This window comes from Xenopus laevis, chromosome 5L, assembly GCF_017654675.1.
Source record: "Xenopus laevis strain J_2021 chromosome 5L, Xenopus_laevis_v10.1, whole genome shotgun sequence".
Classification (NCBI taxonomy): Eukaryota; Metazoa; Chordata; class Amphibia; order Anura; family Pipidae; genus Xenopus; species Xenopus laevis.
The window spans coordinates 122398084-122424298 of NC_054379.1; the positions used below are offsets into that span (position 1 = coordinate 122398084).

The 26215-nt window shown below is 39.6% G+C and overlaps 1 protein-coding gene across 1 annotated transcript; it reads left to right on the forward strand.

Annotated features, from left to right (window-relative positions):
* The first annotated feature begins 21441 nt into the window (after positions 1 to 21441).
* LOC108716211 (odorant receptor 131-2) lies at positions 21442 to 22529 on the forward strand. Its single transcript, XM_018262332.2, has one exon. The coding sequence runs from the start codon at positions 21442 to 21444 to the stop codon at positions 22399 to 22401; it is 960 nt and encodes a 319-aa protein (XP_018117821.1). The 3' UTR covers positions 22402 to 22529.
* Positions 22530 to 26215: the final 3686 nt, after the last annotated feature.

Sequence of the window (26215 nt, forward strand, 5' to 3'; positions counted from 1 at the left end):
GAGGCTTTTAGAGATGGACTCTTTGAAATGCTCCTTGAAGACATGTCTTCTTCTCAAATCGCAGTTGAAATCTCAAAAAAAATCTCGCTCAACAAAACACGCACCCAGTCTCTCTCAAAACCAAAGCAGTGTGAGATTATGGCAGTTGAACTGTCATTCTGCTGTGCGCACGGCAATGCTTGTCACATGACCGTTTCATCCTGGACCAGGCACAGACACTTGGCCAGACTTGGGATAACCTACCAGGCTCTGTGTTTGGAGGCTGTTGGGAGTTGTAGTTGAGCCACATTGCTCCAAGTTGAATATCCCTATCACAGACCATTATAAGCAGTTTAAGATGATTTTATGTTCTAGTATGCTCATGCATTTATTCATGTTCATTGGTATATAAATATACCAATAAACTCAATTTATGCGCAACATATTCACTATACCTCTTTTAATTATTTCAAAAGTACAAAGAAAGAGACATGCCAAAGAGAAATAATACACGGTTTAACCCCCATATCAGCCCAGTGGACCTTAATATCTAAAATCACATTTACACTAAAGTTCATTTCATTAGGAGTAGAGCCACAGGCCCGCAGTTTCCCCTCCAGCACTTTCCTATTGTTTCTGTTCCTATAAAAGGCACTTGTCTAGGGGATCTAGAATCTGAGCAAATATAATACTTTCAACATGTTCTCCTTGTCTCTGTCCCTGTATTATAGGAACCTATCTAGTTCTATCAATCCCTCTTCCATAGGGAAAATAAAAGTAGAGCAGGCAGTAACACTGTTAACACTTCTCCTTTGTCTCTGCTCCTATTTAATAAGAACTTATCTAGTTCTATCATTCCCTGTTTCTGTAGTGGAACTAACTAATATCAGTTATATAAGGGCACCTTCCATGATATAAACTTAGGTGCAGCGATAGACAGATGGGAATTTTGACTGCAATTAGTCTTCACTTGGGGGCAACCAATCAGTGATTAGCATTTTTCAGACATAAATTACTGAAACTAAATTATAATTCCAGGCCAGAGCTCTTATTATACATTTATTGGAAATGGACTTTATTGGAAATGGTCCCAGGCCTGTTTCTAGAGGGGAGATTTGTAGCATTCCAGACAAACATGCTACCTGTCTACCCATGTGCGATTACCCTTAGGCAGAGTCATTTTTACTTTTGTTCCCTTGAGATCAGTTTCCGAAAACTATGGCTATGGATTGATACATTTGTGATTGTTTGGTTTGCATTTTTAATTATTTTTTTTTTACAATAAACAAAACACATACAACCATTAGTTTGTTTTTTGATTTTAATCAAATACATTTCACAGTAGTCATATATACAAACATACAAATTTCTGAATTCGAAGTCGAAGGATTTCAATTCGAGGGTCGAATTTCGAAGTTTTTTTTAACTTTGTTTCTTACTAACCCACTTTATAACAATTGTATCAAAATCTAAAACTAATCTATAGGGTTAAGGGAGACATTTCTGTTGTCTGTTGTAGACTGTTAAGCTTTTTTATCCAAACAGCCTCTCGCTGCAATAGTAATTTTTGTAAATCCCTTACTCGTGATGGCAGTTTAACTACCTCCAGTACTTGCCAGCGTAGTTGGGCCTGATTATGTCTTGCTTCATGGAAGTGACAGGAGACTACAGTATCAGTGTTTGTTTTCTCTGTATAATTACGGATGTCCCCCTTGTGTTCTTTAATCCTAGCCTGCACAGGTCTCATAGTTTGGCTTGTATAGACTAGGCCACAGGAGCATTTAAGCGAATAAATCACCTGTTTTGTGTCACATGTTGCAAAACATTTTAGGGCTATTTTATAACCTTTAGTAGGGTGATTAATACTGTCTCCTATAATTACTCCTGAACAGCACACGCAGTTCAGGCATGGTGTGACCCTTCCCTTTTATTTAGTTCTGCAGGGCATAACTCATCTCTTAGGGGGTTATTTAATAAACTCCGAATGCAAAAAACACAAAAAACTTGTGATTTTTTTTTTTATAAAATCTGACTTTTAAAAAAATCACAAATTCTTCGGAATTTATTAAACCACGAGGATGGAAAAGTCAGAATCTGAAAATCCGGCATCTCAGACCTTTCGAGGTTGCATATAAGTCAATGGGAGAAGTCCCAATGATTTTTTGATGTGCGCTGGGTTTCTTGCAATACCCCCAAAGTTTTTGGGTGAAAATTACGAAAAAATCGTGAAAATCTGATAAAAATCTGAAAAACCCGTGAAAATCTGATTTTTTCCTGCGAAGCAAATTTTCGGGGAAATGTAAAAATAAATAAACTTAAAAATAAGTAAATAAAAAAAACCGTATTTGATCGGAGTTTGTCGCAAAAAATATTGAGATAAATTCGGACTTTGATAAATAAACCCCTTTGTGTTTTCTGCCTCTTTTGTATCTAAACATAGGGGGGACTAGGAAGAATTTACCATACTCTTTATCACTCTGAATGATCGGCCAATACTGTTTAACCACATTTTCCACTTTCTTACTAAACTTCCCGTACTGATTCATGAAATCTGGACGCCTTATTTGATTTATATTTTTATCTTGTTCCGTGTTAAGATCTGACAGCAACTGCTCTCTGGGGACGTTTAATCTCATTTATCTTAAATGGAAAGTGTCTATTGTATCCCTTTTCTAAAAAAATCTTTTTTGCAGTGACTTTGCTACTATGTTGTAAGATTCTGTACTAGAAGCAATCCTTCGAGACCGCAGAAATTGTCCTTTCGGGACTGCTTTAACTATCCCAGGATTATGTAAACATCCAAAATATTGTTTTGATCAGTAGATTTCCTATATAAACCAGCGGCTATTCCATCCTCCATGATATTGAGTTTAATATCTAGAAAATTTATACTTTTACCTCCAATTTCGTTTGTGAATTTAACTGTAGGATGCTGTTTATTGGCATCATTAACCATTTCGATAAAGTCATCTGAGGTACCATCCCATATGATTAATATATCGTCCACATATCTCATATAATTGATAATATGCCTCTTGTGCTTATGTGATAAAAAATACTTCTGTTCCAATGCGTATACAAATATATTAGCAAAAGAAGGAGCCACTGCTGTACCCATTAACGTGCCTTGCATTTGCCAGAAAAAGTTGCCATTAAATCTGAAATAATTTCTGTGTAAAACCAGTATAAGGCAGTCAATGAGGAAATAGACCAAGTGATGTGACATATTCGTTTCTAAAAGTGCTGTTTCCACATATTGAATACCTTCTCTTTGTGGAATCGATGTATATAGACTTTCTTTGTCTATACTGCATAATATACAATCTGCAGTGAGACCTTTCTGTTGCTGCAATGTTCTAAGACACGTGTTGGTATCTTTTACGCACGTGGAAATCTCCTGTACTACCGGCTGTAAATTTGCCTTTCCCCATAACTGATCCCTTCCATTCCCTTTATCAGCTTAGTCCCTCTTCTCTGTACTTTATCTATTTCATTACTGTCCCCCTCATATTATTTATATGTAGTGATCATATCCCCTTTAACTGTCTCTTCTGTGCTCTGTTTCAGAGACCTGTGGGACCCCTCACTAAAGCTGGCCATAGATGTACAGATTATAGCCTAATGTCAGGCGAATGATCATCCGGGCCAATTTTCCGACCTGCAATTAACAATTCAGGTAAAGAGAAGAAATCATACTATTCTCTGTCATTTATTGGCAGACAGCAATCGTACAAAAGTCAGGGATATATGTTAAAGCAACTGATTCTTCAAGTACTCAAAGGATATAAGCACAGGAATCAGTTTTACTTTGAAATGTTAATGACTCCATGTGGCCCTACTGAACAGTCATTTCTATCCACAATGTTTTAATTGGGGGTTCGCCTTTAAGTTAACTTTTAGTATGTTATAGAATGGCTAATTCTAACCAACTTTTCAATAAATTTTCATTTATCTTTTATAGTTTTTGAAGTATTTGCCTTCTTCTTTTTCTTCTTCTTCTTTCCAGCTTTCAAAAGGGGGATCGCTGACTCCATCTAAAAAACTAATGCTCTGTAAAGCTACAAAGATACTGTTATTTCTACTTTTTTTTTGCTCATCCTTTTATTCAGGACTCTCCTATTCATATTCCAGTCTCTTATTCAAATCAGTGCATGGTTGCTAGGGGAATTTGGACCCTAGCAACCAGGATGCAGAATGTGCAAATTGGAGAGCTGCTGAATAAAAAGCAAAATAACTCAAAAGCAACAAATAATAAAATATTAGTACCCATTGCAAATTGTCTCAGAATATCGCTCTCTACATCATACTAACAGTGAGGGTCAGATTTCTCAAGGGTTGAATTTCGAATTTTAAAAACTTCGAAATTCGAATTCAAAAAGACCAACCGAAATGTATCAAAACATTTTTAAAAGATTTTTTTTTTGGTCGTATAAGTCTGTTTTAGATCGAATAGGTTCGTATTTGATCGTATTCGAATTGTACGAATCGAGTAATAGCGCATTTAATCAAATTAGATTCAAAGTTTTTCCAGAAGTCCACCAATTGACTCCAAATAAGTTCTAGGGGGTCCCCCATAGGCTAAAACAGCAATTCAGCAGGTTTTAGATGGCGAATGGTCAAAGTAAATGATACATTTGGAAATTTGAATTTTCTAATTTTTTTCAAATTCAAATCAGATTTGGACTATTCCCTAGTCGAAGTACACAAACATTAGCTCGAAATTTGAATTTTTTAAATTCGAATTTTCACTTCGACCTTTGATAAATCTGCCCCTTAATTTAAAGGTGAACAGTCCTTTAATTTATTTCCATGTTATTGAATCAAACATTAGATCCTTTTCACTGTTCTCATTGCTCCAAGTCACTCTGATTCTTTACTCCTGTTGTATCACAGTTTAACACAGTGTTTATTAAACATCTAATTACAATGAAATTCTCTCAAGGTTCCCTGTACTGGCACTTTCTTTAGAAATCCTCACTAATTAGTGGCACTTGGTATCTCTGTGAAGCAGAGCACTAGTAGGACAGTCCCATATGTCTGTTCCAGCCATTAATACATCTTCATCTCTTGGGACCCATTCATTACATGGACCCATTATTTACCTGCAAACAGAGATGTTCATTTGTTAAAGACGCAATTCTCACTAATGACTGTTCGTACCTGTCAGTCCTGATGAAAACAAAATGCAATTTCATTCTTTATTAGGACACCCAGCTTCTCTATTTTTGCACAACTTGACCAAATTAGAGATGAATTAGCTCTCAAGATTCTACTTTTTTATTTTAAATTATTAACCTTGGTTTTATGTGATAATGATTTCTACTATAAAAGAATTAAACCAAGAATGAAAGTTTATTTGTGAGACAAAGACCTTGTCAATCAAATTTCCTTTTTGATATTGTAATGAGAAGGCTTTTGGAATGCGGTGATACCTAGATGTGATCCAAAGCATGGGCTAAGCCTCCCCAAACCTCTCTACATAAAAAAAAAAATACAAAATAAAGTTATTTTAAAAAAAACAAACAAAAAAATAAATAAAGCTTTACTACAGGCGCGACTAAAACTGGCCACAGATACCTCCAAAGATACTCTACTACTTCTGGAATCAGCAGTAGCCCAATCTGAAGCTGAATACATTGGTAATCCCACGCCACAGACAGATGCTGAATTTGCAGCTGCTCTTAGGCGACTGAATCTGCATAGGGTGGATCTCACGAAAAAGCAACTTTTACATGCCACTAGTACCACATTTGCATATGGTGATAAAAATGGCAAACCTCTTGCCTTCCTTGCTAACCCTCCCCATGGTTCCTCCGCTGTTCCCAGGATACTCTCCTCAGCAGGTGTGATGCTGACTGCCCCGTCTGAGATAGCCCTAGAATTTGGTAAATTTTATTCCTCTCTCTACACCTCTACTGCATGCTATTCTAATACCGACCTCCACGATTATCTTAATGAAATTCCCATTCCGAAGATTTCTCCTCAGCAGGCAAAGTATATGGACTCCCCAATATCCCCATATGAGATTGCAGAAACCATATTATCTTTTCCCTCAGGTAAATCCCCAGGCCCAGACGGCTTTGTCATAGAATGGTATCGTATTCATATACGTGAGATTGTACCCAAACTACATGAAACCCTGCTGTATGCCTTTGAGAATTTCTCTTTACCCAAAACGTTTTCTGACGCAACAATTGTGGTCATCCCCAAGCCGGGAAAGGACCCCACATTGTGTTCTTCTTATATGCCAATCTCCTTGCTCAATATGGAAATTAAAATTCTTGCAAAAATTTTGGCTAAACGTCTTGTCAAGGTGCTGTCTACCGTTGTGGAACCAGATCAGACGGGCTTTATGCCTTCTAAATCTACTAGTTTTAATCTGAGAAGACTATTCCTTAATTTACAACTGAGACATGAAAATCTGGGCTCTAGGCTGGTGGTTTCTTTAGACACGGCTAAGGCATTTGACTCGGTTGAATGGCCATATCTCTGGGAGGTAGTATCTAGGATGGGCTTTGGTCCTTCTTTCACAAAATGGCTTAAGCTGATATACAGTGAACCAAAGGCATCCGTCAGGGTTAATGGCATTACTTCCTCACCATTCCACCTTACGAGAGGTACCCGCCAAGGGTGCCCTCTCTCCCCATTAATTTTTGCTCTGGCGATTGAACCTATGGCCATAGCAATTAGACAATCTCAAAGGGTAAAGGGTCTCATATACAAAACGATTGAGGAGAAAGTTTCGCTCTATGCAGATGATACGCTACTGTATTTAGCCGACCCACATGATTCACTCTCCTCTGTGCTTGGGATTGTCAAGAAATTTGGTACGTTTTCGGGCCTCCAAATTAATTGGGACAAGTCTGTAATCTTTCCCATAGATGGACAACTCCCGACAGTGGTAGACCCGGATTGTACTCTTAAAGTGGTAGATAACTTTAAATACCTAGGGATAACGGTACACAAAGATCCAACGCTATTTCTGCAGCATAACCTATACGCATTGCATCGCAAATTTAAGGATACACTTGCACACTGGACTAAACTCCCTCTTACCCTTATAGGCAGGATCAATATATGCAAAATGATCTACCTTCCTAAATTTCTTTATATCTTTAGTAATACCCCCTGCCACATACCCAAAAAAGCCTTACATGATATAGACCGCACACAATCAGAATTCATTTGGGGTAATAAAACGCCCACGCTATCCAGAGTCACTCTCAATGCCCCCCATGATCAACTGGGACTTAATTCTCCAAATTTTGAACTATACTACCTTGCCTCCCAGGCCTCACATGCAGCCAGCTGGAAAGTGTTTGACGCAGACAACCTGGCTTCCGTAATAGAAGCCCTATATTTTACTTCAGTGGAAAGCCTGCACAATGCTTTGTATAGAACTCAAAAAGATGTTGACCCCTTATTACCTGCTATGGATGCTACTAAAAGAGCCTGGGACGCAATAGTACAAATCACTAAGGCCGACATTACTTTGTCTCCGGACTCGCCTTTATGGGGTAACAGTAACTATCTGCATCTGGCTACATTCTTAGAAGTGGGAACTTGGACTAAGTTAGGGTTAAAACGAATGTCCCAAGTGTTCTTTGATGGGAATTTCCATACGCTGGCTACCCTTCGTCAGATCCTTTCTCTGCCTGACCTGTCCGAATTTAGATTCAACCAGATCACCCATCTTTTTGCAGCGCAATTCCCGACTTCCCCTTTGCAAATACAACACACGATGGTGGAGGAGTTGATAGCTCAGCCTTCTAAAGCGAAACTCCTGTCGCATACGTATAAACACTTAATCTCTAATAGATATGACCCCAGACCCAGAGTGAAATATAAGTGGGACAGTAGTGGCGTCAGTGTGGATCCAGATGATTGGGAAGAAATTATAGACAACCTTTACACTCAGTTAGTAAGTGTTAGAGACAAACTTATTCAATTTAGGATCATACACCAAACATACCTCACCCCTCAGAAACTATTTGTAATGGGTAGGGCAGCTTCACCCGCCTGTCCTAGATGTGGTGCTTCTGTGGCCAACTTCATGCATTTAATGTGGGACTGCCCAGTGATACTCCGATTTTGGAGAGCAGTTGTGCACTTTATGGCTACTGAACTGGAACTCCCCCAAATACTTAACCCTGCTACCTGTCTTCTGGGCCTTCTTGATTCTGTGGTACCTAGAGTAAATACTAGATGCCTGATGAGATTGCTTCTCTTCTATGCGAAAAAAGTGGTTGCCCTTCATTGGATGGGCCCTTCGCCCCCGACGCTGAGTAGATGGATTGGACTAATTAACTTGCAGTTGGAATTATATAAACTCACGTACCTTGCCCGAGGATGCCCGAAGAAGTTTGAAACTATATGGAATCCTTGGATCGAGTCACCTGCCACCACAACTAACAACTGATTGGCGATTTCCAGCCACATTTCCCTCCTCCCTCCCTTCCTTCCTTTCTTTTCTTTCCTTTCTTAATCTGCTTTCTTCTTTTTATTGTTTATGTTGTAAAATTCAATAAAAATGACTCTTTAAAAAAAAAACTGGCCACAGATACAAAGGTAAATTTCAGATTTAAGATTTTCAGACCGAGTGCGGATTGTTCCGACATTTTTCGTGCTAATCGGACAGGTTAGAAGATTTCTGTCAGCTAACGATAATATGTCTGCGTGTATTGCCTACTAGCAGGCTAGAAGGGGCAGCTTTATCAAGGGTCAAATATCTAATTCAATTAAATGAATTTGAATGAAAAAGTCGAATTCAAAAAGACCAACGAGGACTTCTGGGAGGCGGGCCTTTGTAATGGCCGCATTTTAATGAGCTCCAGCTCCACCGGGACTTTCGGGGTAGTTTGCCCTAACGTCGCCACCTCAAATTGAGCAGATCTTACTTACCAGGTGTCCGGACACCAAAGCTCAACCCGAAGCCCACATTTCCCCGGAAGCCAACTCTGCTTTGAGACACGCTGCTCCAACAGAGACGCATACAGCGGGTGCCATCTTGCTGACACCATGAGGTACTGTGCGGCAGAGTAAAGCTGAGCAAAAGGTATTAATAATTAAATAATAAAGGCACGGTCATAAGGCACAGCACAGTCGTTTGAAACGGATCCTGCCTTACACACAAGACATCTCTTATTGTATTTGTAAATTGCTCTAATAAGCATTGTTTGCACAATATACATGCCAAACATCAACCCATAAGATACAGGGGAATAAGCTGCAACCTCCCCACCTGCTGCCAGAATATATAACAGCTATTAAACTCTAGTTTGGGGACGATATATAACAGAACCTCATTTCAAACGTGGCGACACTCCACATACATCAGTGTATAGTTCAGCAACATCACGCAATACAAATCTGGCCAAAGAATACTGCACATCTACATAGAGATGTAAACTTGCCAGTAAACTTGACTTACTATAGAAGTATGTGGTACTTCTCTTCAAACAATGTCCCCAATCTAATTCCAGTATAATCCACCTGCTCAGACTGTCTGACAACTCTTTCATATCTGCTAAATTTTTATGGTCATCATGCACAGATATTTGGCAAACCACTCTCCCTCCAAACAGGAAAAAACTACTAAAAACCTAAATAAAGATCCTAGTAAAGAAAAAAGGGAAGACAAACGCAAACAACAAAAAGACCTCAAGACCCTCCTTTCAATGAACCAGCTGATTGAACCGAACCGCTATCAGATAACATGGAATCGTCCCTATTGAGTACGCAACTTGAGAGCACATCAAAGACACAGTCTAATACTTCACTAGCGGCAGACAGCAATACTAGGTCCGTTGTTGGATCAAAAATTGGCTTCACTGGATACAAAACTAACAGAAGTCCTGGAGCAATTATCCTCTCAAACCAGTAGACTACAGGAGGCAGAACAACGCATATCAAATCTAGAAGATGACCTGGACAAAGCCAAACAACATATTGAGTGTCAGGACCGTGAAATAATGATTCTTTCGGAAAAGGTGGATGATCTGGAAAATAGGAGCAGATGCAACAACCTAAGGATAATCGGTATTCCCGAAAAAATTAAAGGTACTTAACTGGAACACTTTCTAACTAGACAACTACCAGAGGCACTAAATCTTGAGAATGCCGCTCTGCTTTTAATTGAATGTTTCCATCGCATTGGCCCAGAGAAATCTTCGGATAAACGTCCTCGACCAGTGATACTGAAACTACTTAACTATGTTGATAAGATGAGGATCTTGGCAGCATACCGAAAGCAGGAAAGCCTTGTTTGCCAACAAGAAAACTTCTCATCTTTCAGGACTTTTCTGCATTAGTGGCAGCAAAACGGAAAGCATTTGTTCCAGTGTGCAATAAACTTCACAAAGCAGGACAAAAGTTCTCTTTGCTCTATCCGGCTAAGTTGAGAATGCTGGTGGATGGCAAACCATGTTTCTTCGAGAAACCCGAAGATGCTATGCAGCATTTCGACCTGAACTAATCAGAACTGGTTTCTTCGCAAAAGCCAAAGGTCATGTTATTTGGCCATCTTCTAATAGTAAGGAACAGGTTGAATAGAATTCAATGAAAAGGTTTATTAATAACTATTCGCTAGAACATACAAATCAAAATGCTTTTGAATTATTGTTTATCATCTCAACTATGGGGTGACCCAAAGTGTATTAGTCCGTATGACTAAGCTATTGGTTTGGATGTTTACTTGTTTTTCCCTTCTTAGATTTATGATGAGTTCTAAAAAAGTTATTGTTTGTGTAATAAGAAAAATGCACCCTTTTCAAATTGAATGCCACAGGTTAAAACCCCGCGGGGTGCTATCCAGGTAAAGTGGGTTCAGCTGATTCGAGGGACAGGGGAACTCATTTGTTTATCCTATCTTAAACTAATTTTATCACTTCCGATGTATTACCATGTCTAATGGCAGTATAATACTCTTTCCTTATTTAAGGGACCTCATCCTTATAATTCTAAGGCCACATTAAAAATTCTCTCTTGGAACGTAAAATAACTAAATTCTCCCTTAAAACGGAAGAAAGTCATTCAAGCTCTTAAACCTCTCCATGCTCAAGTGATATGTCTACAAGAAACGCACTGGAGTAAGGCAGAAACTTCCACTCTTAAAGACTCCTGGATAGGAGACTGTATATCTGCCTCATATGGAAAAAAAAGGAGAGGTGTTACAATTTTATTAAATAAATCACTAAACAATAAAATATTAGGAGTCAAGGCAGATGAGGCTGCTAGATTTTTATTTGTAGACCTGCTAGTTGAGCAGACAAAATATACTATTGTGAATGTTTATGGGCCGAACAATGCTATATCTACCTTTTACACAGAACTTATTTCTTCTATTGTAGCATGGGGCCCCTCTACTCGTATAATAGCAGGCAATATGAATACCATCTGGGATCCGATCCTGGACCACTCGAGCGGGGGCTACCCCAGTTAATCAGACCGAACCTTTTGATTTGGTCCGCTTGGGTCTACAATTTGGGCTAATAGATAGTTGGCGCTCATTAAATCCAGATGGCAGAGATTACACATTTTATTCCCACCCACTTTCTCACAAATAGATTATATTATACTATCTCAGGATTTAGCCGACACCCTTACCCAGAGTAAAATATATAACATCTCTGTGTCTGACCACGCAATGATTTCAGCGGTGCTTTCTGTACAATGGTCTTGCATATACAGCTACAGTAGATCAAATAAACAGTTTAGAGGAAAAATACCGAACATATCTCGCAACAGGCTCTCCATCAGACTACCAACTATACATTACAGCCAAACAAGATTTAGATACATTGTTGTCAGACAGAGCAAAAAGAAATTTAGATTACAGGAAAAACAAATTTTATCGATGTGGAAATAAATCAGGCTGTTTATTAGCCAATATGGTGTGCAGGGTAAAAGGCCCATCTTTAATTTCTATGATTAGATCAAAGGGGGAACCTAAATGCACCTCAGCAGAGATTCTCATAGAATTTCAGTCCTACTATCAAACACTAAATCAGGCACCCACCGATAAGTTACACGAGGGCGTGGAATATCTTCGCTCTGCAAATCTGCCTAAACTATCACAGTCTCATAGAGATATACTCAACGCCCCTCTAACTGAACAAGAAATTAGTGACATAATCAAGTTTCTTCACTTCTCCTTTCTGTTCTCCCTTGCATGAGGCACTAGGCAGGGTTGCCCGCTCTCCCCACTACTATTTAACTTAGCACTAGACCAGTGATCCCCAACCAGTAGCTCGTGAGCAACATGTTGCTCCCCAACCCCTTGGATGTTGCTCTCAGTGGCCTCAGAGCAGGTGCTTATTTTTGAATTCCAGGCTTGGAGGCAAATTTTGGTTGCATAAAAACCAAGTGTCCTACCAAAAAGAGGCTCCTGTAGGCTGCCAGTCCACATAGGGGCTACCAATAGTCAATCACAACCCTTATTTGGCACTAACTAGGAAAAATTTTCATGCTTGTGTTGCTCCCCAACTCTTTTTACATCTGAATGTTGCTCACGGGTGGAAAAAGGTTGGGGATCCCTGCACTAGACCCTTTCCTGCGAGTATTACTTGCATCTCCTTTCGGGGGATACAACTTGGCACTCAACATTTCAAATTGAATGCCTTTGCCGACGATATTTTACTGTTCCTGACCAATCCATCAGAGGCAATCCCTGCCCTTTTAACCAACATTGAAACCTTTATCAAAGTGGCAGGATTTCAAGTTAATTTAAACAAGGCAATAGCAATGGCGGGGTTCCTTCCCATTCAAGTGGGCAACTAAGGCTATTCAATTTGTGGGAATTCAAATTCCCCCACACTCTCAGACACTTTATAGTATAAATATTACCCCCTATTGAACAAGCTAACTCAGGAACTCAAGGCATGGTCAAAATTACCTGTAAACTATTTGGGGAAGTGGTTTCCTCGTTTGCTTTGCTTGCTACAAATGTTGCCGTTGTTGTTAACTCGCAAAGACCTGACAAGGCTGAATAAAACACTCAGTCAATTTATTTGGGGAAGCAATCATTCTCGAATTAGCAGATTAAAACTCCAACAATCCAAATCACAAGGAGGAATAAATCTGCCAGATCTACAGACATATAATTTAGCTTGTAATCTTCGCTATGTGGCGGACTGGATCAATAATAGAGAACTCTTTACACCACTTAGGCAGGAACAAGCTTTAGTACCGAATGTTTCATTCATTTTTCTTTTACACTCTCAGGAGAAACAACTCCCACCGGCAGTAAGGGACAACCCACTGCTCAATACCACAATCAGAGCCTGGCGAACAGCACGGCATAGACTATCGGTCTCACCCGATGCATCAGTTTTTCTACCCTTTATAGGCAACCCACAGTTTTTAAACAACAATATCGGCCAGCCCTTTCTAAGGTGGGTGGAACAGGGGTTTACGCAGGTAAGACATCTAATGCGTACATCCACAAATCTGTATTCTCTCAATGACCTCAAAGACAGATATCCTCAGATAATATGGGATCCATTCTCCTATTTACAATTAAGACACTACACACAGATAGTGGTTTGGACTGTCCCAACACAAGAAATTGACAACCCAATTGATTGTTTGTTTTGATCCTCTACAATACAGCTCTCCATCTCACTCATATATAAAATTATAAAACCTTCATTATCGGACAAGGACTTTGAAAGAGGTATAGGAAAATGGCTACACCAAATTCCAGATCTTACGCGGGATAAGATATTCATCTTGCATTTACAATCTACTTTGCTCCTCACCTCAAGTCACTTTCAAGCTATGTTCTTGAATATTTTACACAGGGGGTATTTTTCACAAGCATTACAGAAATTGATGGGGTGGCCTGATTCTGACGCATGTCCTAAATGCCAAGCTCAAAAAGCAGACATCTACCATTGTTTATGGTCCTGCTCAGTAATTAAACAATTTTGGGAGACTGTAAGCTCACATTACACATTCAAGTCCGCATTACATCTCTATGGGCGATTTTTGGAGACACAACCAATATCCCAAAGGCAGACAAGAAATTAGCAAACATAATCTCTGCAGTTAGCAGAAAGGCAATATTACACTGTTGGATAACAAACCCTTCCTCACCACTTGAGATGATGTTAACAAAGCTAGATCTTGTTTACTGCATGGATTGGCTGGAAGCCTCCTTAAATAGGGAACGCCAAGTTACAGCCTTTTTTACCACTTGGTCAAAATATATACAAACACTACCCTCCACACGTCAGCAGGAAATTTACTATGTTTTCAGCTTCACCACATGGTACATGTCTGAGGAATTGGCAGAGAGAAACCCAATAATGGCAAGAACGTAATGGAATTGCTGACAGATCAGGTGGTCTTATACCTAACAGGATCTTAAATGCATTAAGAGGTAACCTTGTGGGGACAATATAAATGATATTGATCATTAGAGATAGGGTGGTTTATTTTATAACATATATTGAGGAACGTGGGAATAGGCCGGAGGAAACCCTTGTGTGTAGGTCTACTTCCTTTTTCTTTGTAACCCTATGTAACATGACATTACTATATGGCATTCAATTTTGTTGTTTGTTGATATGTTTAATTGGTGCAAATAAAGAGTTTATTAAAAAAAAAAAAGACTAACCGAAATTAAATCAAAGTTTTTTTTTGGGCGAATAGGTCAGTTTTCGATCGAATAGGTCAGTTTTCAATCGAATAGGTCCATTTTCAATCGAATAGGTCAATTTTCGATCATACGAATCGAAGTTACAGCGCATTCGATCAAAATTCACATTTTTCAGAGTCCACCAATTGACTCCAAATAGGTTCTAGGAGGTCCCCCATAGGCTAAAACAGCAATTCTAGTTTTAGATGGCGAATGGTTGAAGTCGAATTTTTAAAGGGACAGCACATGAATTTTAATATTCGAATTTTCAAATTTTTTTCAAATTCAAATCGAATTTTGACTATTCCCTAGTTGAAGTACACAAAAATTAGCTCTAAGTTCTAATTTTCACTTCGACCTTTGATAAATCTGCCCCTGAGTATTGTAGAGAGTTGCTGACTGTATAAAAACTGTATAAACCTGCTAAAATCATAGAAACTGATAAAAACAAAAAAATAAAGTACATCCTAAAAGAGCTTAGAACACCGTTCTGAACAGATTTGTGTAGGGACCCATAAGGGTTAAACTGCCCCTATGGTTTTAAGGCCCTACCCTTTTCAGTTACTAGGCAAAAGCCTGTGTTAACATCAGTGTTATTGGCCAGAGGTGTAATGACCACTTCCTGAGTGTAAGTTAGTCAGAGTTGAGCTAAAAAGAGCAGTTCTGAGCTCCAACGAAGGAGTGACAGTTTGGAGGTGTCTCTCCCAGGCCATATTGCCTGTAGTATAGGGATCCCAGCAGATAGGGAATCAGGAGAGATGATTGCCCTGAGGTTGATCCAGACCACTACCGGAGTATGTCGCAGAGGTGAAGTGGGATACCTGCCAAGTTTGTCCTAAGGGAGTGTCAGCCTGTGTAAAGCTGTATGTGATGTGCCTGCGTATTTTTCCTCTAAACCACTGGATGTGAGTAAACGTGGGGACATTGTCTATAGTTGATAAACAGTTCTTTGTTTGCATCATAAGAACCTCCTTGCGCCCAATCATTTTTGTATGCACACTAGTCTGGGTGTTGTAATTGCACTACACTTTAGAGGAAATGCTTCCACTGAGCAAAGGCCCAGATCTTGAAGAGAGAGTCCAATGTAACCCATGCTCCTATTTTAGCTGGACATTAACTATCTGTGGACTGGATAGCCCAGATTAGCGTACATTTAAAATAATTTTTTTTGGGTTTAGGTCCCCTTTAAGTCAGCCCATGTATGGCCACCTTTAGTCTCCCCAGATAAAAAAGATCACCCTCTGCCTATGATCCAAAGTAGTTACATTGGAGTGTTTTGATACAGTGGCGCATGGATCCTTGTTCTTTAAAATGTGGTGTAAAATTGTTGAAAAAACAATTATTCACAAAATAGTCTCTGCACCTGCCTCTCCACAAATTTGCCTCTATATGTGGGTGCTACATACACCCATAGTCATGCGGCCGCAACTCAACCTTAGTATTAAGGCAGGGTCTCCAATGGCTCAAGTGGGGACTTCATTTGGCCTTAGCGTTTGGGTAATTATGTTTTATTAAAATCTTAATCTTAAGTAATAGATTTGATTGGAAATCTTTACTGGAGTTTGAGTAGATGGGCCTCAATAGGAAGTTTAAAGATTTTTATAGAATATAAAGTAAACAGATGTTGTTGCCCCTTCTCTGTTTTTATTCTGCAATTCTCAGTGTCCCACAATACGGTTCAAATGTCATTCCCTGTAAACAGATCATTACTGCAGCTTTTCCCTCATACTAAACACAACACAATAGATTTATTGCACTTCTCAGGTCCTCCATTAAATCCAGCCCTGAATTTTAATTTGAGTGGGGCTGGTGATCATATTGAAGGGTGTGAGGCTACCAAACCAGTGAGGTTACCGACTAGTCACATGTATCATAGCCCTGATTTTGTGAAGTCATTTAACACATCTTTGAGGCTCATGAAAATGAATGGAGGGGATTCAGTGTATGACTGAGCAGGTACAACTAAATGCCACACAGCAGGTGGATTTCTCCGGAGGGGCCGCACTATGTTTGGAAAGCTGCTCATTTATCTGGTATCTCTGATATGTACAGGTGATACTCTATGACACCCCATGGGATCTCCCCAGCTAAATTAAACATGTTTACCTTCTTCCAACCTGTTGTGTACAGATAAATAACATCTTGTAGGTGCCAGTCTAATTGTCTTAATGAGTCTCATTATTATTCGCTTTGAAAAAGTTTCTTTAATGAGTCCTACTGGGTGAAACAAGTCTGGAATCCCTAAAGCCTTGCGTATAGCTTGCTCATTCAGCTCCCACTGTGTGTGTCGAGACCCTTTCATCAGTTAAACTATTTGTGCTTGTGTTCAATAGAGTATTTGGGGTGTTTGGTTTTACTATAACAGATCACAACTCAGGGGTGTCCACAAACTCTTAAATCTGCTGTAGCCATGCTATGATACCAACCACTTAGATGTCTGATTTAATTAATATCATTGCTGTAGACCAGAAAAGTTCTACTAGATGCTATAATCAAACCTTAGCTCTGTTTTTAATTTTTATATATATTATTTTGTATATATTATATTTAATATTTCTTAAAGCCCACCTTAAGAGTCTATGACCTTCTGAATAAAAACAAAACCACCCTTACTACAATTATTGTGTCTTCACATTTCATTGCCCTAGGACCTAGGTAGTATCTTCAGTCAGGTACATCCCCAGTAATATTCAAGGCATTCAGTTATATTGCTGTTCTTCAGCTCCTGTTTCCAACACTATAATTGTAATTAGGGCTAAGTAACAAAGGGAACCAGATTGCTGAGCAAGGCTCTAGGAAACCTGAGATGCAATTTGGCCTCTAATGAAAACCTGGTTAAATACAGGTTCAATGGTCTTAATAAGCTCAGGAGCTATGAATGCAGGAGACCTTGGTTCTTGAACATTGCTCTGGGTGGACTTATGGGCCTCAGGTTATTCCTTTCTAGGCTTCCAATGTACCCATGGCCTCAGTGGTACTGTCATTAATCAGGAGAAACCTCATCCAGTAAAAGCTACAAGCTGAGACGTAATTCTTCGACCCTCCCAGGAGGACACCATGCATCTGCAGGATGGGAAAAAATAATGGGAAATGTTGGAGGGTCTTTTTGCAATAGGACATGTTTTTTCCTAGTATCCATTGTCGCACTGGGGCTGTGACTTAAGGACTTTCCTTGTGTACTCAAGGGCCCCCTCCCAGTGTCCACCCACCTCCTGCCCTGAAAGCCCCACCACCAATATCTTTTATAACCTTCCTCCCCGGCAGGGCCTACAAAGCCTGTAGCCCACTGGGTTTTTGCTCGATATTTTGCCAGCCCAATCTGACACTGCCTGTATCCCTATTTTTTTGGCATGAGACTGGGCAGAAGCTGGAGATCAAATCTAGGTGAATATACCTCCTGAATAGTTAAGGAATTAGTATCAGAAGTTCATGCAACAAGAAACAAACACATGAAACAATTCCAGAATAAGATTTTCAGTGTTGGGTTGGATACCTTATTTCTGCTTTTAATACCGGAAATCTGAAGAATTTACTAGTGCTAACAGATTATCAAGAGTGTTCAAATTATAACGGACGTAACCTGATTCAGAATTTTATGATTGTAATCTTAGGGACTTTTGTGTTTAGCTGCAATTGGATCTGTTGAGATTATGGAGATTGGGTTGGTCAAGCAACTGCACTAGTTCCATCCTCCTTCCCTTTGTTGTGCCCCATAAGTTTGTTGCAACCCATCAAGGTTGCTGTAGTTGCACACCCATAAGCACAATTGCGGTACAGAGTATCATTAAAGATAGCAATGGCTTAACTATAGAGATAGCAGACCCTGCGGCAGTGGGGGAGCCCGACCATGGGATCAGCTTCCGCTATAGACGGGGGAAGGGAGCAGGCCAAGGGTATCATAAAGTAGGTTGGAAGTGGGTGGATGGGGGGCAAGTAGGCATTGCCATGTGTGGGGCCTTGTCAATTAATTTTTGGCAGGGGCCTCCAGCACGCACCGGGTAGGCCACTGGAAGATACACATCCCATCTTTTTGATCATAGTCAACTTTTTCCTGGTGCCTGAGGCACTGCACATGCTCAGTGTGCTCCTAACCACTAAAGCTCAGATACACATGTAGAGATTTATATGACAGATAATAATTTGTGCTAAATCAGTGTGATATATACCACCCTCCCAAAACTTTCTTATCTGGTCATGTGTCATTTACATTTTGTCCTTCCTTCTAATCAAGCCACGGTTTGCGTAATTTTTCATCCATCATACATAAGACGATGGTAAACTTAGGTTTCTTGCTCACTACAGACAATATCAATCTGAGTCATGCAGATTAGGACTGATCCAGGCAATGCCATCTCAGCCTTAGATACTCCAACAAATGTTATGCCCTGACTGTAAGATGTTGCTAGAGCAATATTGGGCTCAATATCCAAGTTTAGCCTAGTTATGGAATTATAACTTGTGACACATACAGATGATGGGTAAGTGGTGGGGTCTGAGACAGGAAATTTAAAAGATAATACCCTACTTGAATTGACACTACTTTTGGAGTAAGAGACCCAAACCTTATGGAACAGCATGTTCTTTCCTTTTTTAACTGGAACCTCATTTATTAATAGTAAAAAGTAAATAACAAATAAGTCAATTAAACATCTTAATACATGGAAACTCTGAATGGCTGCAAAGGTCTAAACCTCCAAGGAACCAAGTAGCAGTGTTATGTACTGAAACGGAGGAGCTGTTGTTCACAGGTCTGGGAATTAGGGAGACGACCCAAGTGGATAGGGAAACTCCAGGGAAGGATGTTGGAATTATATAATAGCCACGATGTTTGGATTGCAGTGTAGTTATTCCAATGCTTCATACAGCTCACCAATATTATACCCAGTCGGCACCTGAACAGTAAACACTGTAAGAAGTCTGCATCCAGAGAGAAGTGTCCATTGTTGCATGAGTCCATGGTTCTCATCACTGATTCCACCAGTTCTTACCTTGCTGTCCAAGCTGAAGTTAAAATTCATGCGACAAGACCATATCTGTGTTTCAGTGTTACAGAGCATTCAGTCTCGGGGTGCTATTTTCCATATTGATTAGAAAAGCTGAAGAAATATAACCCACCAATTTCAACGGCTCAGAATGTCCCACAGGTAAGTTTAATGAATGCATTGACATATATATAATTTGGAAGGGTGCAATGGCAGGGTTTAGTTTCACCAGGGGGGAAGTCCAGCAGTGAAAGAGAAGCTTAAATCACAAGGAAAACTCTTGTATGGATGTTTGGAGAGGTGAACTAGCTGGTTGATAATGGCATAGGGCAATCTAGTTACATATATGTACAATAACACCAATTCAGTGCAAAATGTTGTTGAAACAAAAGAGAATCCCAGATAAAGAGCTGCTCACAGTGCCTACAATTAGATATGTGGGTTTTGGGTTCCAAGCCTCAAACCTTCTGTCAGGGACATGGATACACTCCTAAGAAAGGTCCATGAACAGGACTTTAATCACTTATATGGGCATATACTACAAGTGTCTGGTAATATAGGTAGATAGCAGAAGGGTGTTTGCCCTGGGATTCCAACCTCAGAGCGAGCTCTTGAGGGCAGAAGAACATAGATTGATGGATGGATTAGTGGATGCAGAACAAGATCAAGAAAGGACAGGTAGCACACGTTTAGGACAGGGAGCCCAGGTTTAGGATAAGCAGCAGATGTTTAGGGCAGTAGGCAGCACATGTTTAGGGTAGGTAACAGCTGTTTTTGGTAGGCAGCAACATTTTACGATAGGCAGCAGTGGTTTAGGGTAGACAGCAAATGTTTAGGATAAGCAACAGAGGCTTAGGGAAGGTAGCCCAGGATAATGGGAGAAAATACACGTTTAAGGGAGAAAACACCGATATGAGGGATGCAGGACAGTTTCATGGTAGGCAGTACAGGTTCATTGAAGGCAGCAAATGATTAAGGGAAGACAGCATAAAATAAATGTAGGAAGCACAGTTTATTGTGTATGCTTTGATGCAGAATCAAAGGTGAAGGTACTGTTGGTGTATACATTTCAGAGCTCCCCCCTCCCTCACCTCTCCTAAACAAAAAACACACACAAATCCAATTAAAGGAGAAGGAAACCCTAAAAATGAATAGGACTAAAAATGTCATGTTTTATATACTGAACTTATTCCACCAGCCTAAAGTTTCAGCTTGTCAATAGCAGCAATGATCCAGGACTTCAAACTTGTCACAGGGGGTCACCATCTTGGAAAGTGTCTGTGACACTCACATGCTCAGTGGGCTCTGAGCAGCTGTTGAGAAGCTAAGTTTAGGGGTCATCAGAAATTATCAAGCAAAAAAATGAGGTTGGCCTTTCATTCAAGATGATGCTACAAGGCTGATATTAAATTCTGATGTTAACTGCACTGGTTTCTGTGCTGCTACTGTATGTAATAATTATCCATATTAATTACTAATCAGCCTTATACTGTGACATTCATATTCTATGTGTGCTGTATATTTTGAGTCGGCCCCTAATTGTTCAGTAACTGACAGCAGCACAGAGCATGTGCAGTGAATCAGCAGAAAAGAAGATGGGGAGCTACTGGGGCATCTTTGGAGACACAGATCATTACTGCTTAAGGGCTGTGGTTGCCTTGGGTTGGTACAGAAGCCCAAAACATAATGTACAACATTTCTAGCCTACTTCTTTAGTTTAACTTTCCTTGTCCTTTAAGACTGGAAATATGTTGAACTAATATTATTTACCCTTTTTTTCCAGGTCTAAAACCTAAATCCAACCCAATCAAACACAGTGGGACAGAACCCTAAGACTTAGCCATGTCAAATGTTACCAGCCTGCCCAGCAACATGACCCAAGTTTCCATCAACAACAAAATTAATGATATCTTTCGCATTACATTTTTAGTGTCTGTAATTGTGTGCATTTTCTTTTTCGCCTACCTCGTCACCATTATTCTGACCGTTTTCTTCACAAAACCTTCCCTCCGGGAAAACTCTCGCTATTTCCTATTTGCCCACATGCTCATTAATGATGCAGCCTATCTTGCTGTGTCGCTTTTCTTGGTCATAATCACTAGTAATATTCCAGTGTTGCTCCCGGTACCTGTTTGCTATACTATAGTCATGGTGTCTTCTGCATCTTATAAAATTACTCCTTATAACCTTGGGGTGATGGCTCTAGAACGCTATGTGGCCATTTGCTTCCCACTGAGGCACAGTGAGTTCTGCACCAGAAGGAGATCTGGCGTTGCTCTTGTTGTGATATGGGCCATAGGGTTGATCCCTAATATTGCCGATGCTATTATTTTAAGCACCTCTGTTCCAAGGAGCTTCTTCTCTCTTCATGTGATATGTGCCCGCTCTTCTTTTATGAAAACCTCCCTCCAATCATTAATCCGTGACCTTACCCATATCTTGTCCTTTTCCCTGGTTGGACTGATCATTCTCTTCACCTACATTAGGATCATGATGGTGGCTTTAAGGATTGGCTCAGGGAAGGAATCGGCCATGAAGGCTGGTAAGACTGTCATTCTCCATGCTGTTCAGCTTATTCTCTGTCTCATGGCTTTTAGCTACAACCTTACAGAAACCTACCTCAGGCAGTATATGTATCTTCTGCCCTTGGGCAACTTCTTCTTATTCATGTGTCTGCCAAGATTTATTAGCCCTTTGATTTATGGAATAAGGGATGAAGTCTTTCGGAATTATATCAAGAGGTTTATGCTCTGCAGGCGATTAAGGATTCACGAAATTAAAATTGTGGTTGTAAAGGAATAGTAACATCTGAATATTGTTGTTAATGGGCTTGTGTAGAATAATAGAATAGAATATCAACTTAATGAATATAGTGTGACTGTTGAGAAGCTTGGCATATTTTATTTATCAAGGTGAAGGGCTGTGGCAGATAAATGTACATAATCCATCCTCAGGGGTCCCAGCATTTTTCTGTCGGTATTGGGGATATGAGTGGGGCAGCAACAAGAAAATGCTGGGACCCCTGAGGATGGACCATGTACATTTAGCTGCCACAACCCTTCACCTTGATAAATAACATATGCCAAGCTTCTCAACAGTCACACTATATTCAATATCATGCATTATCATTATCATTCATTGAGAAAACCTTAAAATTCCTTTAATGAGCTTATTGACAAACTAACAGCAGTTATCTTTCACTGGCTTAGTGCCGTTAGATTAATAAATGGTAACCCATAACAAACAACTTGTTCTGGATTTATTGGTCTAATACAGTCAGCATAACAAATTGGAAGTCAGGCCCCAATGTTAGGGGGCTGATCCTGTAGAATTGAGCTTAGTACAGGGTTATACCCACATTGGGATGTCAGAATTGTGCTTATACAAGGGAGTACCTATGCTGGCATCATATCATATGCCCATTAGCTTGGCCACACCCATGACAATAGTTTTTATATGGAATTAAAACAAGTTTCATATAGACTATAGGTCCCCAATCCTTTTTACTCGTGAGCCACATTCAATATTTAAAAGAGTTGGGGAGCAGAACAAGTTCCTGGGAAGCCAAATAAGGGCTGTGATTGGCTATATGGCTATTGGCAATCTAAAGGAGACTCTATTTAGCAGTACACCTGGTTTTTATGCAGCCAAAACTTGCCCCTAAGCCAGGTATTCAAAAATAAGCACCTGCTTTGCGACCACTGGGAAAAACATCCAGGATGTTGGTGAGGAACAAGTTGCTCATGAGTCACGAGTTGGGGATCACTGATATAGACCAACAGACCTTGGGAGGAGTTCAGGAAGATTTTGAAGAATGGCTTGTAAAGGCAAAACAGAAACTGCTAGTAGTGCTTGAAGAGTCAAGAGTTGAGCCACTGAGCCTCTCAAGATTTTGGTCTATAATAAACATGTTATCAAACCTAAACATATTCTGTCTGAGAAAATTCTAGGAAGCCCTTTGACTTGTAAGTTATTTTCATCTAAAGGAGGTTCCTAATTCTCCCAGAATGTGAAATATGTGCCACAGAAGGCATATATTGCTGAGACTTTACAGAGAAAAGGCTGCACATATGATGATCTCTCTCAATAGGTGGAAGCTGTACTTTTTATACTTAATCCCAAGTTAGAGTAACTCACTGGCAACCTTCTACTCATCTCACATCTAAAACTCAATCACTAACATTAATAATACATGTGTCATTGCCTAGTACACATCTGATGTTGCAGGGACCCTCATTGCAAAAATATAGTAATAAACATAATAAGCTTAAATCAACAATATGATTCCAGGTCAATGAATATGAGTTTCACAGATTACATGGAAGCCCAAAGACCACCTACAATAAAGCTGGCCAATCTCTTTAAAAGACTGGTCACCCTGTATCCACAGTACTATCTTCACTTTTCTTCTCACTCTTGACTTGAACTGTTGGGCCTATTAGCCTCCTGAACGAAACTGTTGTATTAATTGTATTTAATACAGTGTAGACCTATAGTGGAGATGTAAGGGTTTATTTACTAGAATGGTTCCAAAATTGGATATGGGTCTGCATTTTTTTCCACCAATGCACCATTTCTTCATGCCACTTATAACTGTACCTCCTGGGGGTTAGATTTCCATTCCAGAGATCAGAAAAAGAACGGCCAGTTGGCAGGCCCAGTTGGGGTGGAACATGGGTGGTACATAGGTTTAACCTTGCATGGCATTCACAAAGCTCAACAATAATCTGCACTCGATGTTTCCCCATTGCCCAACTTGCTACAGTTTTATGGTGTATCCTCAGTGAGTGGCAATGGCTAGAGTCCTGTTCATAGAGTTCTGTTCATAGAGTTATGTTTTAGAGTCCTGTTCATAGAGTTCTGCTCATATTGCTGTTTTTTTCCTCCCTTTTCTAAAATTATTGAAATTTGTTCACTATTTCAGCTCTGGCAAATTTCCATAATTTGGTTATAGTGTTTTGGGCAAAATAAGAAGCCCTCAATATGTTACTACCCATCAATAATTCTGGGAAAGTCAATTAAATGCTATTGATTTCATTTTAGCAATATTACACAAATTCTACTGAAATTTGTTGATGCTTTATAAATAGACATTTACAACACTGACATACACCATTGACATGCAGTAAGTATTACAAAAAGCTGGGAAGTTCTGACTAATGAAAAGAGAAACATTAATAATCAGCAGAAGGCACTACAATAAGATCCAAGTCAGAAAAACGAACCGATCAACCGTTTGTAAAGTGTATCCATCAAATGGTCCATTTACAAGATTTTAAATATTCTTATTTTTCTCTTGAGTGGAATGTTGTGGAACGTTCCTCATGATCTTTCTTTCTCAGGTATATATCAAGTTTCTCCTGAGCGTGCAATACAAAATGTTCTTGCACTTTGTGAGGTTGCCATAGAATTTTATGTTAGAGTAACTTGAGACTTCTCAAGAACTCTTGAGACGTCTCAGATAAGTGGAGTGACTTGCTTTCAAACCCGCCAACGGGCCCATTGGTTTAAATGAAGCTGTGAGCTCCTGAATTATTTTAGTTATAAAACATGAACGAGAAGATGTAAGGAAATTTCATAAATAGCAAAAAATCTTGATTTCTAGGAGGGAATCGATTTTCTTTTCCTTGCTTCTAGTTCCTGTCGAGATAACCTTGACCTTTGATAAATCTGCCTTTGTTTTGTGCTTTACTTTATATATTTAATGGGAACACATACACTTAAACTTTATTGACTGTCTTTAACTAGTAAGTAAAGCAGTTCAGCATAGGGTTTAGCAGTAGGGGCCTAGACCTTTGATACATCTGCTCTTATGTGTTAGTCAATATACAACTCTTGTTTTTACAACAAGGTTCCTTTTGGTAAATTATTTCATGAAAACACATAGATTTGGGCTTATATACACTTTATTTGTATTTTTAACTAATGAGTAAAACAGTTCATTATAGGGTATTCAGGCTTGGCCGCCTTGTTGATCTAAAGTTTTGTGAAACTCATCCTCACAGGCCAATGAAATTGCACCTTTAGTTGGCCAAAGCTTCAAGGGCAGGGCTCCACGGACGATTCCTGTACGATCCGACGCGATGTGCAAAAATGCAGGCGTCACGTGTGTAACTGAAATAAGGTAAAGTAATGCTATTGTCGGATCGTGTCGCAGCATTGATGCAACGTGACACGACACGCAGCTGCATGCTGCGTCTGCATCCGAAAGTCGTGTCGCGTTGCATCAACGCTGCAACACGATCTGACATTTCCATTTCTTACCTTATTTCAGTCGCATCCGATGTGACGCCTGCGTTTTTGCACAGCACGTCGGATCGTACAGGAATCGTCCATGGAGCCCTGCAATAAGGAGGTAATTTATCAATGAAGGAATTTGAGTTTTTCCTCACAAATTCAAATAATATTTTCAAAAACTGGAATGTTTGGTTTATTAAGCACAAAAACTCAAGCTTGTGTAGAAATCAATGGGAGTTGTCCAAGCCAAGTCTTTAAATTTGAAATTTTCAAGTTGTTTTGAGCTTGTAAACTCACAAATTCGAGTTTAGTGAGCTTGCAAATGCACAAATTGGAGGTTTTCCATTTTTTTTTTTCACGACTGTATTCAATCGAGCTT